Source organism: Triturus cristatus, chromosome 3_1 (assembly GCF_964204655.1).
Source record: "Triturus cristatus chromosome 3_1, aTriCri1.1, whole genome shotgun sequence".
Classification (NCBI taxonomy): Eukaryota; Metazoa; Chordata; class Amphibia; order Caudata; family Salamandridae; genus Triturus; species Triturus cristatus.
The window spans coordinates 378074793-378090541 of NC_140583.1; the positions used below are offsets into that span (position 1 = coordinate 378074793).

The following is a 15749-nucleotide window of genomic DNA, read 5'->3' on the forward strand; positions in this document are numbered from 1 at the left end:
CCCCAGGGGATAAAAATCCACTTCCCCTGGAATTAGATGACAGGTTGAACCAAGAGATGGAAGCGAGCAAGGGGGCACTAGCCCCTACTATTTTAGTTATGGGCGACTTTGAACTGCCATCTTTGCCCAGCTTTACTTCCCACTGATGCCGACTGGTCCCATTGTCCCGTTATAAATGGACCCCATTTTGACCATACACAGGAAGGCATGGCTTTCACCAAATTCGTAGATACTCATAATTTGGTGCATACCATGAAGATGATGGCGTTGGACAATGACGGGATGCTCCCCCCCACCTTTAAGGGTCGAGGCTGTTCGTCATTCATTGATTATATTGTTGTATCTAGCTCCCTTAAACATAGGATCACAGCCGTAGGGATTGAATGGAGTCCTTTTAGTGACCACAATCCTTTGGTATTGGAGCTCTTTTACCAGTCACAGTCTAGCAGGGAACAGTCGGGCGGTATCCATCAGAGAGCAACAGACCAGGGGAGGCGCCTTAGGTGGTCAAAAATAGATGGGGAACACTTTTATAAATCCCTTATTGACAGAGGGAAAACCTTTATTGATGACTGCCTTGATCCCACAGTGGAGGGGTCACCGTTAATTGAAGCATTTGGGCAGTTAACTAACCTGGTGGATGGGCTCTTAAAATCAAGTGCCCCAATAAGGAGAACTGATTGCCCGAGATGGTTCGATGGGGACTGTTCTCGTGCTTTAAGGGATCTTAAAGGTAGTCTTAAGGAAAGGCCAAGGGATAAACAAAAAGTAGCCCTGTGTAGACTGAAGTATAAGAAAGAGACCAAGAGAAGGAAAGCAATCCTACAGGGCGAAGCATGGGCTGATTTAAGAGAGGCCGCAGAAAGGAGGGATATCACTGAGTTCTGGAGAATAATTAATAAACCCGGTTTCCGGGACAAGAATGCCCCAGTGATTGGCACAAATATTCTCCCGGACCAGTGGCTTACACATTTTAAGGGACTGTATAATTATAGTACAGTACCCAATTCAGAGGAGGGGGGGACTATCAAGCAGGGGCAGGACGTACATTTCACTCTAAAAGAAATCACTGTGGGAATCGACGGTCTGACAAAAAACAAGGCCCCTGGCCCCGATGGGACACCACCAGATTTGTTTCTGAGCAATATTGAGCTATGGGCCCCAATACTCACGAGAGTGATAAATACCGCTATTAGGCTGGGCCTCCCCCGAACCTGGTCAACGGCCATAATTGTCCCGATTTTTAAAAAGGGGAACAGGGACAGCCCACAATGCTACCGCCCAATCTCACTGATTGACGTGTCAGCCAAAATATTGGGCAGGGTAATTTTGAACCGCCTGACTGAGTGGACCGAGGAGAATAATATTATCTCGGACACTCAGTACGGCTTTAGAACAGGGAGATCCACAAGCGATCAATGTTTGAACCTGTATATGCTGGTAGCGAAATATACCAAAGCCAGCAATGAAGCCATTTACCTGGGGTTCATGGACCTGGCAGCTGCCTTTGACCATGTAAATCGGGACAAACTGTGGGCCATGATGACACATTTGGGGATAGACCTAGGACTGATTAACATCTTGAGGGAACTACATAGAGACACTTCTGCAAGAGTACGCTATAACATGGAGGGAGGGTTGACTGAATCTTTCCCATGTACTAGCGGGGTGAGGCAAGGTTGTATTCTGGCCCCCTTTTTATTCTCACTCTACATTAATAACTTAGAGAAGTTTCTGACCAATTTAAAAACTGATTGCCCATGCGTAGGATCGCGTCCTATCCCGTTTCTCCTTTACGCTGATGACGCGGTCCTACTTGCACGTACCCCTAAGAGCTTACAGCTGCTAATAGATGGTTTTGTAAAGTTTATGGCAAACCTAGACCTATCGGTGAACCTGGGCAAGTCATACGTGATGCTGGCTGGCAACAAACCCTGTAATAATTTTTCTTACAAAATAGGTAGCCACACACTAGAAAAGGTTCAGGCCTTTTCGTATTTAGGCCTATTGTTCGATGGCTCCTTGCAATTTAAACCCCTGGTGGAGGAACGTTGTCGCAAGCTGATATCCTCTAATGGTGCCATCGCAGGCTATGGGCGTAGAGTGGGTCGATGGTCTCCCGAGCAAACAATGAATCTTTATGGAGCTATTTGCTGTTCCAAGGCCACTTATGGTGCAGAAGTGTGGGGATTTGTAAATACTCAGCAGTTACAGCGGGAGGAAAACAAAATTTTACGCTCAATTCTGAAGATACCACAGAGCACCCCTGCTGTAATAGCCCATAGAGAATTAGGGAGACCATATCTAGAAGATATGGTCAAGCTCAGACCCATTTTGGCTTGGATGAGATCTTGGCTAAACCTGGAGGCGACCCTAAGTAGACAAATTATAAGTGACTGCATGGGAAGGGACAGAAGCTTGAGTATACCATGGCGGAAATATGTATTGACCAGTCTGGAAAACCTTGGCCGCCAGGATCTTTTCTTAAAACCATCGAGAATTGTGTCACAGGACAAGTTGGTTATAAAGAGATTATTCCTGGCCCAGAGAACTAAAAGCAGAGCAGAGGCTGAAGGGATTAAACGTACCGTGAACGCCCATAGCCTGGTAAAAAATAGGGAGGGGATGGAGCCGTATTTGTACCTTATGCATAATGCCCAGGATAGGTTTTTAATGGCGCGTTTTAGGCTCAATCTTTTACCTTACTTACTGGCCGATCCACCAGGTTTTATATCATTGATTGAGCAGAAGGGTGCCTGCGGCTGCGACAATAGGTCTCCGCAGGACTCCCTTCATTTTATACTTTTGTGTCCTTTTTATTCAATGCCTAGGCGCAGATTCCTAGTAGGAATTTTAAAGCAAGTTAAAGTAGCACACGTTAAAGATGCACTAATTTTTCTGCAAAAAGCGACCGACCCCCTGACACTTTGTAGTATTATGAATTTTATTAGAGTTGCGGTACGATTAAGGGCAACTAGAGAACCCGATTGTCCTTTTTAAATGAAATGTGTGGTTTAGTTTCTTTTTTACTTATGTGTAGTAGCAGTCAGGATTCTGGATAATGATTTAATAGTTTTTTTAACTGTCTGTATATGTGTGCTTTTATGATGTTTTTTAATCATCGAATAAAGAAATACTGACTGACTGACTGAAGTAAGAATGCTTGCCTTGGTGGGGGGCCCAAGGAGTGACAGGTGCCACACCCAGAGCTATGGCTGAGTTACAGGGTGATCCAGAGGCTGAATGGTACATAGGGGTACCCTCTTCAGGAGAACAAGCAAATGCCAAACAACCCCAGGAAGTCCGTACGGCAGGACCCTGGAGGAACGACGGCACCCCGTGTTAGGTTTGAAAATACCATTCCTGCTATGCACTCGTTGCATGTTATATTAGGTTAGCAGTGTGTGGCTAAATAGACGCCATTAGTTATCCCTGTAATGTGCAAGCTTTAGCTAGCAAGTGTGACTCCATTTTGCATTTCGTAATCCCTATTAGGCTGCTTAGGCTGTATCTGAACTAGGCCTCATTATTCGTATTGCTTGCCTCAGCAGAACACAGTATTTCGTTATTATTATTATTATTTTCTCTTATGTTCAAAACTGCTTCCCGACTTACTAATGAATAGGCCATTCTGCCCTCTCATACCTACCCAAGTGTGAAGTTCTGCTCTCACATTAGGAGACGCTGAGACTCAGTCCGGTAACCTTGAGTTACAGATAGCATGTGCCCATTTGGCAGGTGGTAGCCCATCGTTCTGTGCCTCCTTGTTCATGTTCGGCCCAGGCCGGTAACTTTCCACTGTGGGTGTGGTTGGAGGCTTCTCGGGAGGAATGATTATTCACTGCAGACCGTTGGGGGGTAAGTCCCTTGGCAAACATCGTAGGGTGCAGGTTAGATTGGACTCCTCTGCAGAGTATTGCTAAGAAAAGCCTGCTTGTATTCTCGACTGTCTGACCGACTCTTCATTCTTGAGGAGGCATAGCAGGTGGTTGTAAGTAACCAGAGTGGCCCTTAAGGGCCACTTCCTTCACCCGTTAGTCCTTAAGGCTGTTGTAAACCTGAGCAACCGGGCGACTGCCTAGATACGCTCTGCCCCCTCAAGGGGCGTGAGTAAATGGGTGGACTGGTGGTCCACAGGATGTATGGGGTAATCCCCCAAAATGGTTAGCACCGATTGGTTAGGCCATGCTGCAATTTGGCTCTTCAGGGGGGCAGAGCAGCTTAGGGGTGTCACTGCTGCCTGCACTTAGATCACCGCAAAGTTGACCAAACATGTTTTCCTATTTCTTATGCAAAATAAACCTGCAGCAATGTTTTCTCCAACAGCCAATGTGTCTTATGTTTTCTTTATTATGGTATTGCTGTGTTTGCAGGTGTGGTGTGTTGCCGATATTGGCACTATGGTGAATTCAGCATGGGCTTTAATTTCGCACATCGCTGCCGAATTTTTCTAGTGTGTGCTGTTCCCATGAGCTTGCTTTTCAATGGCTTATTGTCCTTAACTGTCCCACCTTCTTGTGTCTCGCTCCTACCCGGGCATATCACTTTTTTGTAGTGCTTTTCCCTTTATGTTCGTGACTTTTTTTATATTGCAGAGTGTATGTGCACATTGCTCGTGTTATACTGTCCACTCCCATACACTTCCCACTCAGTTTGTTCCACTCCCTCCCTGGCCTCTCTCCTGCCTTGCTTTCACATCCTCCAAGACCTCACAAACTTGAAATTCTGCCAGTCTGGCGTTGTTCTTTTAAATTGTTTTGTATGTTGCAGAGTGTATGCATGAATTAACCATAGTAACTTTGTTTTGATAGCAAGCAAACGCTTAGCACCTCTCCGATGAGCCTGTTAACTCCAAAGGTTTGCAACTTTGGGGCATATTCTTAAGGAACTATCGCCAAGTTATCAGCACTTTCTCACAGCCAAAGTCGCGATAAATATATCACCCCTTTCACAAGCTGGTGCCAACAGCCGATATCACCAGTTTACCTGCGATAGCCGCCTCAAAAAACATCACCACAGATTACCCCCGCAACTATCGCTAATGAGATGCAGAGTAGGTGTTCAAGAGCCAAAAACTGCGACAACACCACTCCTCAACATTCCCAAAGACCAGTCAGATCGGCAAAAAGACCCAAAACATGCGATAAGGCGTGTTAGCAGCAGGAAACTAACACCTGCTCCGACCTGGTGCAAAGTCGGACGACAGCCTGCACCACAAAAGAGAGCCCAGCCCAAAACCACACCTGAAGAACAACAGATGCCATGGAGCCACTGAAGAAGCGGTCCGGACACCCAAGAGGGCCACAACACCCACCGCCACCACCCACAGGACCACACCCACCTGGGCCCCACCCCGGGCACCCCCTACCTCCCCTGGACCAAGACACTGCGCTTCAACGGTACAAAAACATGAACAAAAGCACCCGCCTCGCACAATTGCAACAATCAACATCCTTGTGAGCACCGAAATCCTGATTCATTCATTCACCATTGAAAGATCAAACAAAATGTCACATTCTAATTTGTCACCAAACAGCTATTTTGAAGAGTCATGGCGGGGCATCCCTGGACAATCTGTGACTCACAGCATGCAAGACAATATCCAAGATAAGAAGGTGTGTCAGGCATTTATCAAAGGACAGGTTGGAGAGAGAGAGAGAGAGAGAGAGAGAGAGAGAGAGAGAGAGAGAAAAAGAAAGAGAGAAAGAGAGACTGAACAGTCGGCCCTTGACTCATGCAAACATGGCAACAGCTGCGTGTGTCTCGGAATATGTGCACCTCAAATCACAGGCCTGGCATCAAAGTCAGGGCGAAGTCCACATCACATTTAAGAAATGCACGCAGTAGTCAGTCTAAAATTAGGAATGAAAGCTCCTTTGTCTCAACACACAAGGCTGAAGGCCAACCGAACCCCTGACCTTAGTCCTGAATGTGGCTGGCACACCCAGCGTGAGATACCGTACCAGCCTTCGACGACTCCCACACCACGAACTGCGCTAATGAAACACCAACGTGCCCACACCCCTCACACACTTGTCCCTGCACGACCTACACCTGCAAGGGATGCCCTTGACACATTGGTTAAAAACTACCCATTCATCTGAACGTTGCACACACATAGGACTCATTGCCCAGAGCTGTGGCATATCATCCACCGAACTTCCACCGCTCTGAGGAGTGCCAGTGCCACGAGACCAACAAACGCAATGCAGGCCTTCCAGGGCGCATGCACAACCCCTGTCACGTGGAACTGTCCCGTGCACGAATGCTGCATCTGTTGGGATCCCTGCCAATGGCAGTGTTGCGAATCAGTTTCCGTCTTGCCTACGTCACCCTGCGGCCAGCCCTGGTTCCACTGTCGATCATGCACATTCGAGTGGCCCATGGAGGTCTGCCTATCCAACACAATGGTAGCTGAATTGGATTATGACCAGACAGTGCGCCCCCTGTTGGCCCATGAACAGGAGTGTCACAGGGATAGCTGTGCTTGGGATGCACTGATCTTTGGCGTACGTGCTGGCAGTTCCGCATGGAAGATTGCACAACTCCTCGTGTGCAATGACCATATTGAGGCACTCCCCTATTGGGCTGTGTTGCGGATTGGGGAACTGGCATGGACTGAGCATGTCTGCCTGGACCAGTTAATGGATAGGCTCACCCTGGTGTCCCTTGAACCCGACAACGATGTACTATTGGAACACATTGCCCATGAAGCTGCGCTGGCATTCATGGACGAGTAACTACGTTCCTGCAGCCACATCGGATTGTCACCCACAGAACAGGTCCCAACACCTTGGTGCATCGTGGGGAATGCTCACATATCCCACCACAACGGAGGACATGTCTGCCTTCGTCTGGACTCTGAATGCACGTGCGTGGAACTATGCGTGTGTACACACACTTGTGCAAGGTAATGCTGTTCCATGGTCGGAGCCGCATAGCGTTGTTTGGCAACGTTACCAATACAGACATACTGCTGGGGGGAGAGTACACACATGGCAATGTAGCACAACATGTGACCTTGTCGGACCCTTTCACCTGATCACTGTCAGCAGAGCAGACAGTCAGCGCAGTCCGGTGGCAGAGCACTATGCAGACCCCATGGCCTGTGAGTCGTGCCCCCTCACATGGGGCAATGGGCAGACACAAAACATCACATGACTCATCCAGCAAGGCAAGGTGGGCTGAGACCATTGCCATCCATTATGTTTGGTGTTTATTTTTGTCTCCTCATTTCCAGCACCTTGATATGTTCCCATGCTGTGTGTAAGTGTCTTAAGCATGTCCCAAATATACACAAGAGGGTCCCTGTAAAATGAATATCCAGGGGAGAAAGAGCAGGGAAAAACAATCAAATAAACAGCAGAAAAACCCTTAAAAAATATTCATATCGGAACTGTCCCACAAAAGGAATAACACCTTTCTATAACATTATTTTGTTTTATTTTCAAAAATATTTATCTATTTCAATAAATTAATATCCATAACTTTTCAATAAATACATATACATTAAATTTCATATGACTCCACCCTTCATCTGATGCAAAGGAGTCTCAAGCATAGACAAAGCAGTCTACTTAATCCAGGTACATGACTCAACAACAAAAAATAACATCACATCAACAAAAAAGAATAACAACAAAATAACAAAGAAATACAATTATCAAAACACAAACAGTTTAACAAAGACAATACATAACAGATATAAACATCATAGACAATATAAACAACACAATTGCGCCGACGCGCGTTTCGGAATCCCATGTACCATCCTTCCTCAGGGCGCTGATGGTATATTCAAAATTTTAAAAAACCCGATACATTCATTTAAGTTGACAAAGAATTTGACAATTATTGTTGAGGCTTCGTCAATAATATTTATTATGCCAAAGTTGTTTAGAAGATACAGACTATCATGGAAATAAAGTCGATCCTTCAGGCTATCTTCCCAGGATTCAGTGCTTAGTCTTATCTTCAAAAATTATTTGTTCTGGGTTCGAAATATTAAATTGTATGACTTCAGATATCACAATTTAACCCGATCCAGTCTGGACCGTCTATTGCATGTAGTTCTGCAGTAGTTCCTCTACCCTAGAGCGGTTGAAAAGATGTGGTCCGGGGAAAAAATCTCTCTAACGTCAAAGTCCCACCATGCATCTCGTACTCTTAAAATACCTTAAGCATGTCCCTGCATGTTGTGGCCATTGCCTTGTCCATACTGACACGCACATGCCAATAAAGTCTATGCAACTTCACTGGTGTCTAACTGTGATGAGTGTTGATTAGATTGACAACTCGTGTGCCACAATGAGCATCGTCCCTGCACAGGGAGGGACTGACTGACGCATGTACAATGGGGGTTGGTCCCTTTTGACAGCTCCACCTCTGTGACCCAGACATTGTTTTGGGATAGTTGCTGGCAGACTTGTGCACTTACGTTTTCTTCAGCAATGTGAATATGGTGTCAAACCTCTGACCATGTGGAGCAATGTTATGAATCATAACAGAATGTGTCCGCACAGATGTGTGTGAGTAGGTATGTGACGTGAAGTTCTGTTGTCACATGTGATGTAGGACACCACTTCTGGCCTGCTACTGATTTGGTCATTCGTACACACAGCCCTATTCAAAACATGGACGTGTGCCTATGTCGGGGGGGTTGCGAGATTGGTGTTAATGTGCAATGGGGTCACAGGTAGTACTCACCTTCACAGTCATCCAATTGGCCATGTGTCTCAGGGATAAACGTGCGCATTGATGTCATTTACCAGGGTGCACCTTCTTGTGCAATCATTGTCCCTACATCCAGCCATACTTTCATACGTGAGTGAACATAGTCATGACACATCTGTGTGATTTTGAATGTTTTATTCACATTCTGGTGAATGAAGGAGCTGCAGCAGTACATGGCCATCCAAGCCCACATAACATGGAAGCTCAGTGGTGGGCCAACCAGCGTCCTTTGGGGATTGACAAGTGATTTGGAAGAGGGAGAGTGCAGTCCGCAGCAGGATTGCTGTATAATTGTCAAGCAGTGAAGATATGGCATGTCGGGGTCCGGGTGAATGTCGCAGAGTGTTCCGGGGGTCAGTGGAAGGTGTTGTCCCAGGGCATGATGCACAGGGCAGAACCAGGCAGGGACAGGCCATATGGCAGTGATGGATGCTACTTCCTCCTTCCTCACACAGTAATTACCATCCACATCTTACTCCTCTGATACTTCTTCTGTGTCGGGTGTGTCCGGTGTGTCCGGTGTGTGTGGCGGTGTAATTGCTGCATCACTGTGCGCCACTGACACATCAGGGTGCGAAGTTGATGGGGCTACATCACTGTGTGCCACTGACACATCAGGGGTCAGAGATGTGTGTGTTGAGGTTCCCACTTCAGTTATCCGGGGCTGGCTCAGTGGCAGCAATGGCAAGATGATGAACTGCAGGGCATGGAAGATCCCAGCTACATCTCGCTGGTGTTCAGCCGTGGCAGCCATACTTCCAGCCTGCATCTGCTCCATGGTCTCCATTGTCCTCCACATCTGTGCCAACTCTATGCTGTCATCGCTGGTGCCTGTCTGACTAGACAGTTCTTGTATCCGAGTAATGGCCCCAGCCAGGTCAGCCAAGGATTGTCGTGGAGCATGGTACAGACAGTGGGTGTCCGTTATGGACTGTAAGTGGTCCCTGATGGGACTCAGACACCCACGTATGGCATCGAGTTTGGCTGCCACGAGATGCAGGTTAACAGAGGTTCCCATGTATGTTGACGCTTTGCAGATGTTTACATACAGACTGTATGACAAAGCACATTGTGACTGTTTTGGTGGAGCTGGTTATTTGATGGCAGACAGTGGGATTTTCAACTACATGAAGGATGTGTGGTAGTACCCGTACATTATCATCACACAGTGTCAGGCAATGCCAGATGTGAGTGGACAGTTACTATGCACAATCAGAACCTGTTGTGTCCTCTGTCCTGTGGTGTAGGTGTTGCACTTTGTACCACATTGCCGTCATTGCTGATGTTCTGTGATTGCTATGTGTGTAGGCTGCATTGTGGGGTAGCTGCCCCTGCAGCTCTGATTTCGTGTACCTTTATCCCTTTGAGGCAGTGTGCCTTTGAATTGTGTCCTTTTTGGGGGCTGAAATGTTTGCGACTTGGGTCATATGTGCTCTTGGGCAGATTTTGTGGCCTTGTGCATTGTTCATCTGCTGCGTGTATTGGACGGCATGGGTTTTGGGTGCACGTAGATATGTCTGAGTGTGTCTTGCTCCTTTATGGATGTGATCCGCACTGGACCACCTCCATGTCGATTCGTGCACCATGTCATGTATTTTAGCTGCTGCCATGCTATCCGTCATGCAGTGTCACTTGCATAGTCAGTGTGGCTCACACAACCGTTGCTTTTCTGGATTCATTACATGTGCATGGCTCGGTTGTGTCATTGGTGATTTGGAGGAGGCCCATATGTTCATATGGTGGACAGGGGCCTACTTGGTGTTTGTATGTGTGCTTCAGTGTTGCAAGGGTATCAGGGACATGTTCCACAGTCATTGTGCGTGTGCAATGTGCTACACATGATTGTGCAATGTGTGCCATTGTGCCCATCTCCCCCCGTCCCCCAGTCCCTGGTGGTTACTCATCATGTTGCTGTTGGGTCAGGTCATTTCGAGCTGTGTTCAGGCCCCCAACTCCTGCCACTGTCGCCACACTGATGACTGTGGCCACCATTTCCTCCAGCTCATCCAGCTCCTCCTGTGGCGCAGGACTCCCACCTCCAGTCACTGTTGCTGCCTTCCTGTTGGTGGCGAGTTTCTCCTTGGTTTGGCTGTGCACTTCATTCCAGCGCCTCTTGACCTCCTCCATTGACCTCCTTCGACACTCCGACTGCATTGAGGTTGGTAATGATGGACTGCCATAGATCCGTTTGGGTTGCCAGTGCCACAGTGGAGGTGACGAACAGTTGTTGATAGTGTTCTATCACCTCCGTGACGATGATCCGGTCTTCCTGCAGACTGAAACCAGTCTTCCTCTTCTCCTTGCCCTTCCCCGAACACGGGGTTCCTGGCTGGTCCTCTGTGGGGCTTGTGGGGTTCGGATTGTCCTCTGCATTCGGGCCGCGTGCATCCATGGTGCTACGTAGTTTGATTTGGTTTTGTTGTGTTTTTTTTTGCTTTTATAGTGCATTTTCACGCATGACGCGTGGGAATTGCAGGCCTGTCGCTGGTTTTCGCTGATTTTGGTATCGCGTTTTGGGGCATCGCAACATTTTGGGCGTTCGTGTTTCGCATTTTTTGTTTGTCGCGTTGATTTTTACACGGTCATTTGGTGCGTTAGCATGCTACTATGGCATGGTGCTGCCGGGTTGGGAATTGGACGTTAAGACGGTGTTATTTTCTCGCGATGGACTGCAATATGCAAAGTTGCGTTAAGCTAAATTTGACATGGTTATCACACGTTCTTGAGAATATCCCCCCTTGTGTTTTGTGCTCTCCCTGCAATGCTTTATGCGACCAAATGTGTTGGATGGAGAGCTGCACCCAAACCATCCCATCTTTCTGTAACAATAATGCACTTCACAAACCTTGTGTGGTTTTTCTCCCAATTTGATGTCACCTTGCGACTCTTCACATAGGACTAAAGTTCTTGGCTAAGGAAATCATATGTCGCTGCAGGAAAAATGGTATTTAAGGTTTTCTCTCTCAGCTGCGCCTTTATTTGTGGAGATACAGGCTTCCTGTCACCGACAGCCAGAACAGTGAGTGCTTCGCTGGCATACTCTGGTGCTGCTCTTCGATGCCCCTTGCTCTTATTTATGTTTATCTGGCTCACAGGGTCCAGGCTAAACTTTCAACTCAGTTGTGTGTGCCCTTCTGCTAAACTTTCCACAGGCGCTGCTCTCTGGGACTGGGGTTTGTTTACCTCTGCGATGTTATCCCGTACTCTACTTCCTGGTTTAGTAAAAAGAGCCTCACTTTGCCCTATATGTCCATCTTTTTCTGTTTCCTTTCTTCGTCGCTCTATTTTTATTTGACCTCTTTCATTCTCTCACCTTTCAGTAGCCCTCGAAGGTCTCAATATGTGTCCAAGACTCTTCCAGATAATTTCCTTTTCAACATTCAACTCCATTTTTGTCTTAGTGTATGTTTTTCTTCCTCTAATTCTCATTCTCTTTTACTTCATTCCTCACACTGTATCTTTGTATCTGTTTCTATATTTTCCTTCCTTCTCATTCTGTTCACATGATTACATTTCATTTCTTTCATGTTACTTTGTTCCCTCGCAAGTATGTTTCAGACTTTTTACATATTTTCTTTTTCTAATTAATTATTTTAAACTTCTCCTTTCCTTTATACTTTTACTCCTTCAAGCTAATTTCTTCGTTTCTTCTTTTATTTCAGTCCATACACTGTCATTCTCAACCCTCTATTACTAATTCTTTCCCTACATCCCCTTTCTCTGTTTCACTTTACACTAACCTCTTTATCTTGTCACTCCATACTCTCATTATTCCCCATTTCCTGCATGTTTCTTATCTTATGTCGCCTGATACCTTCCCTTTCTTAACCTTTAAGCTTCACAATAGTTCGCTCATTTCCCCCTCTCTTTATCTAAACAAATAAAGAATAATTTGCTTGTCTGCTGCCATGATACCCTTCACATTTTTTATTTACATTCTTTTTTAGCAGAATGGCAACCTTCCATTAAAATGGCGGGGTATTGCTAGGCTCACCGTGTTGGCATCAGTGTTACATACCAATGTGCATTGTTCGCAAATGATAGCACACGGTGAGCACAGCTGATGGCCTCTGCCATCCTGCCACACTTTCTTCATCGCACAGGGACGCCTTCTCAGCATCGGCCCAGTGGTGCATGAACGCGCACCTGTGTTTTCTGACAGCACGTGAACGGATTTCTGTACCATCAAGTGCTTTAAAAGGCTACAACGTTTCAGCAAACAGACACGCGCTTCCTGTGATTTCAGGAGATCAAACCGGACTCCTGTCTACGTTTATGGCCCTCTCACCCCGTTCTGACAAGATTGGCAGCCTGCCATAAAACCGCAATTACTTCTCAATGCAGTGCTATGTTAAAGAACAATAAATGGTGCAGCACCCAGGCTAATGTGCTGCATGGCTAAATACTTATTAGGGTCCCAAAGGCGGGACCAATTGCATTGCAAATGATTGTTCTTATCCTCCTTCGATGGTCCCTCTGCTTGACAAACCTCATACAAGTGAACGGAAAGTAAATTCCGGTCTCGATTCATTTTACTATCGCAAAGATACAGTTCGACTACATCAAGAAGAGCTCGTCCTCTCCTGGCTTAAACTATTGGGACATTCCAGTCCCTTATTCATTTCAGAATAATGATGAAGATTCCCATGCAGTTCGGATGCGGCTTTGAATTCACAGTATTCATTGGCTCTAAATGTTAGAATTAGGCTTAGCCCTGTGAAATGTATGGCTAAAATGCACAACGATGGATAATATTTCTACACAAGGGACCACAGATACGTTTGTGACTACATTTTAATTCTAGTTAAATATGCCACGCCTCACACCATACCGTGGCAATCCAGTTATTACGTATATTGCCCTAATTTAGCTGTGCTGAAAGGAATGGAAAGGTCCCTGTCCATCCATCCACCAAGCCACATCCTGGTCCTTCTTGCAGCGATCCTTCGGGTTACTCTCCCCGACTATCCCCCCAGACAGCTAGAGCACCGACTGCATTAACCACGCATATCTGTGGTTACGGTATATGCCTGGTTAAGACAAGCGTTGCTCAGCTTGCGGGTAAGTGGCGCACGTGCTTAGGGCCGCACTGCCAAGGCTGTTTCCCCCAGAGCGGCGTATCGCTTGGCAGCGGATGGACCAGAAATTCCTTCTATTTTCACAAATGCAACCGAAAAACACCAAATCATAGCTGAAAACAGGCCAGTGAGTAAGACATTGTTTGAAAGATTCATTCACATTGGCACATTGTTGTATTGAAATACGTACGTTTTGTCGAGAAAGTCCATAAGTGGTCTTAATGCAATCTCGGCATCCATCGCTGCATTATTTCTGTTGGTTGAAGCGTTTCCATTGCCTCGCATTTGATTTAATTCGAAGCTCATCTGCCTGACACAGTCCTCTATCACAGCCTGGAAACTGAGGAGAGACAGCGGTGAAACCTTATGAGCAATGCAACACAAATAACGGACGTTTAAAATTCACATCCTACTCTGTCGAAATTATTTTAGAAATTTAGCAAAGAAGACATCTGTGGTATTTCAACAGTAAATGTACTTGCCAGATAATGACTTCTCTGTTCGTCTAGGTAAACATGGAAGCTATGCTCCGTTTTTATTTTCATTAATACTATCCATTACATGGTATTAAATAAACCAGTGACACTCAAAGGACTGCCCGGGGGCCGAATGCACCACATTCTGTCCTCCCGGCCTTCACATGGCGCCCCCATCTGACGGGGAGCACTGGGCTGCTGTTTACTTGAGACAGCACCAACATTCAGAAAGATATGTAATAAATGGCAAGCGTTTATTTACACGTTAATCGAAGTACATTTTGAAACAAATGTACACATTTATAATCAATTTCTTCAGAATTCAAAAAAGGTTTGTTTTAATTAACATGCAGAAGTGTTGGGGTGGCCTGGGTTGGTATTACCCATGTACAACATTAAAGTTTATTAATTCAACAAAAAAGAAGCTTTTGTACCACGTATATCCTGAACTCGTGTATCTCAAGGTGCTCTTATATGTCATAATGAATAAAAAGGAAGCAAAATTAAATTAGAAAATTGTTTAGTATCACACAATTTTGTGAAGTGGGGAAGCCTAGATAGATACTTGGGGCATCCTTATGATGGTGGTTGGACTTTCGCCATCATATCAAGAATAGGACTGCCCGACTTGCTGTCTGCTGTCCAGCCATAGGAATTACAATGCAGTCGCCTGCAAGGCAGTGCAAAGTGTATTTATTTTATTACAGAGTGTGCTGTGGGCTGCAGCACACACAGCAGTATAAAAAAATACACATTTTGCATATCTCTGCACTATGTGGTAGGGATATGTAGGGGTGCACAAGGCACCGGGGCACAAGAAACGTAGCTAGCACAAGTCATGTATGCGACTCCAGAAGACAGTTAACAACTCTCCGCTTGTCCCTGAATGAAGCTTAGTAGGACGAAATAAAAGTTACTGGTACTACTAACCAGTAGCCATCCAGCGCGCTAATAGGCCCACTGTGAAGAAGGGTAAGTGCACAACTTAACCCCACACGTTACGCACAGTGACGTGTTCCTAACTGGTCCTCAAGAAAGCCCCCAGACCCAACTGGGTTCCATAGGGGTTGAAACATTCGACCACATTCCTTTTAAAACAGGTGCTGTAGATCGGTAGCCCTTCTATCCACACACCACACATTCTTTTAACCTTACCCCATTTCCTACAATAATAAAACGAAAGTGAGAATTGGAGGTAATTTTAACTTCTCTTAGCACACTCACTCACTATTTCTGATCACTACTGAAATTACCAGTTGGTCTCCCTCCAGGTGGTGAAAAGCATAATAAAGACCCCATGATGATGCTTTTCATGGTACAACTGAAGCAGAAAATCAAGATATACCGCTCCAACGTTTCCTCACGTGAATGAGGGTTCTTTTAGATGGTAAGGACCCAAGACCCTGTGTAAAAAATAGGACAAGTGATCCATTTCCCTTTTGATCATAAGTAGGGGAGCACC

The 15749-nt window shown here is 46.0% G+C and overlaps 1 protein-coding gene across 1 annotated transcript in view; it reads right to left on the reverse strand.

Moving 5' to 3' along the window:
• Positions 1-15749, reverse strand: part of UNC13C (unc-13 homolog C) — a 1458878-nt gene that overhangs the window by 261667 nt on the left and 1181462 nt on the right. The window contains exon 27 of the mRNA XM_085644160.1: positions 14002-14151. Coding sequence (XP_085500286.1) covers positions 14002-14151 — 150 coding nt within the window. The remainder of the gene's footprint in view (positions 1-14001; positions 14152-15749) is intronic.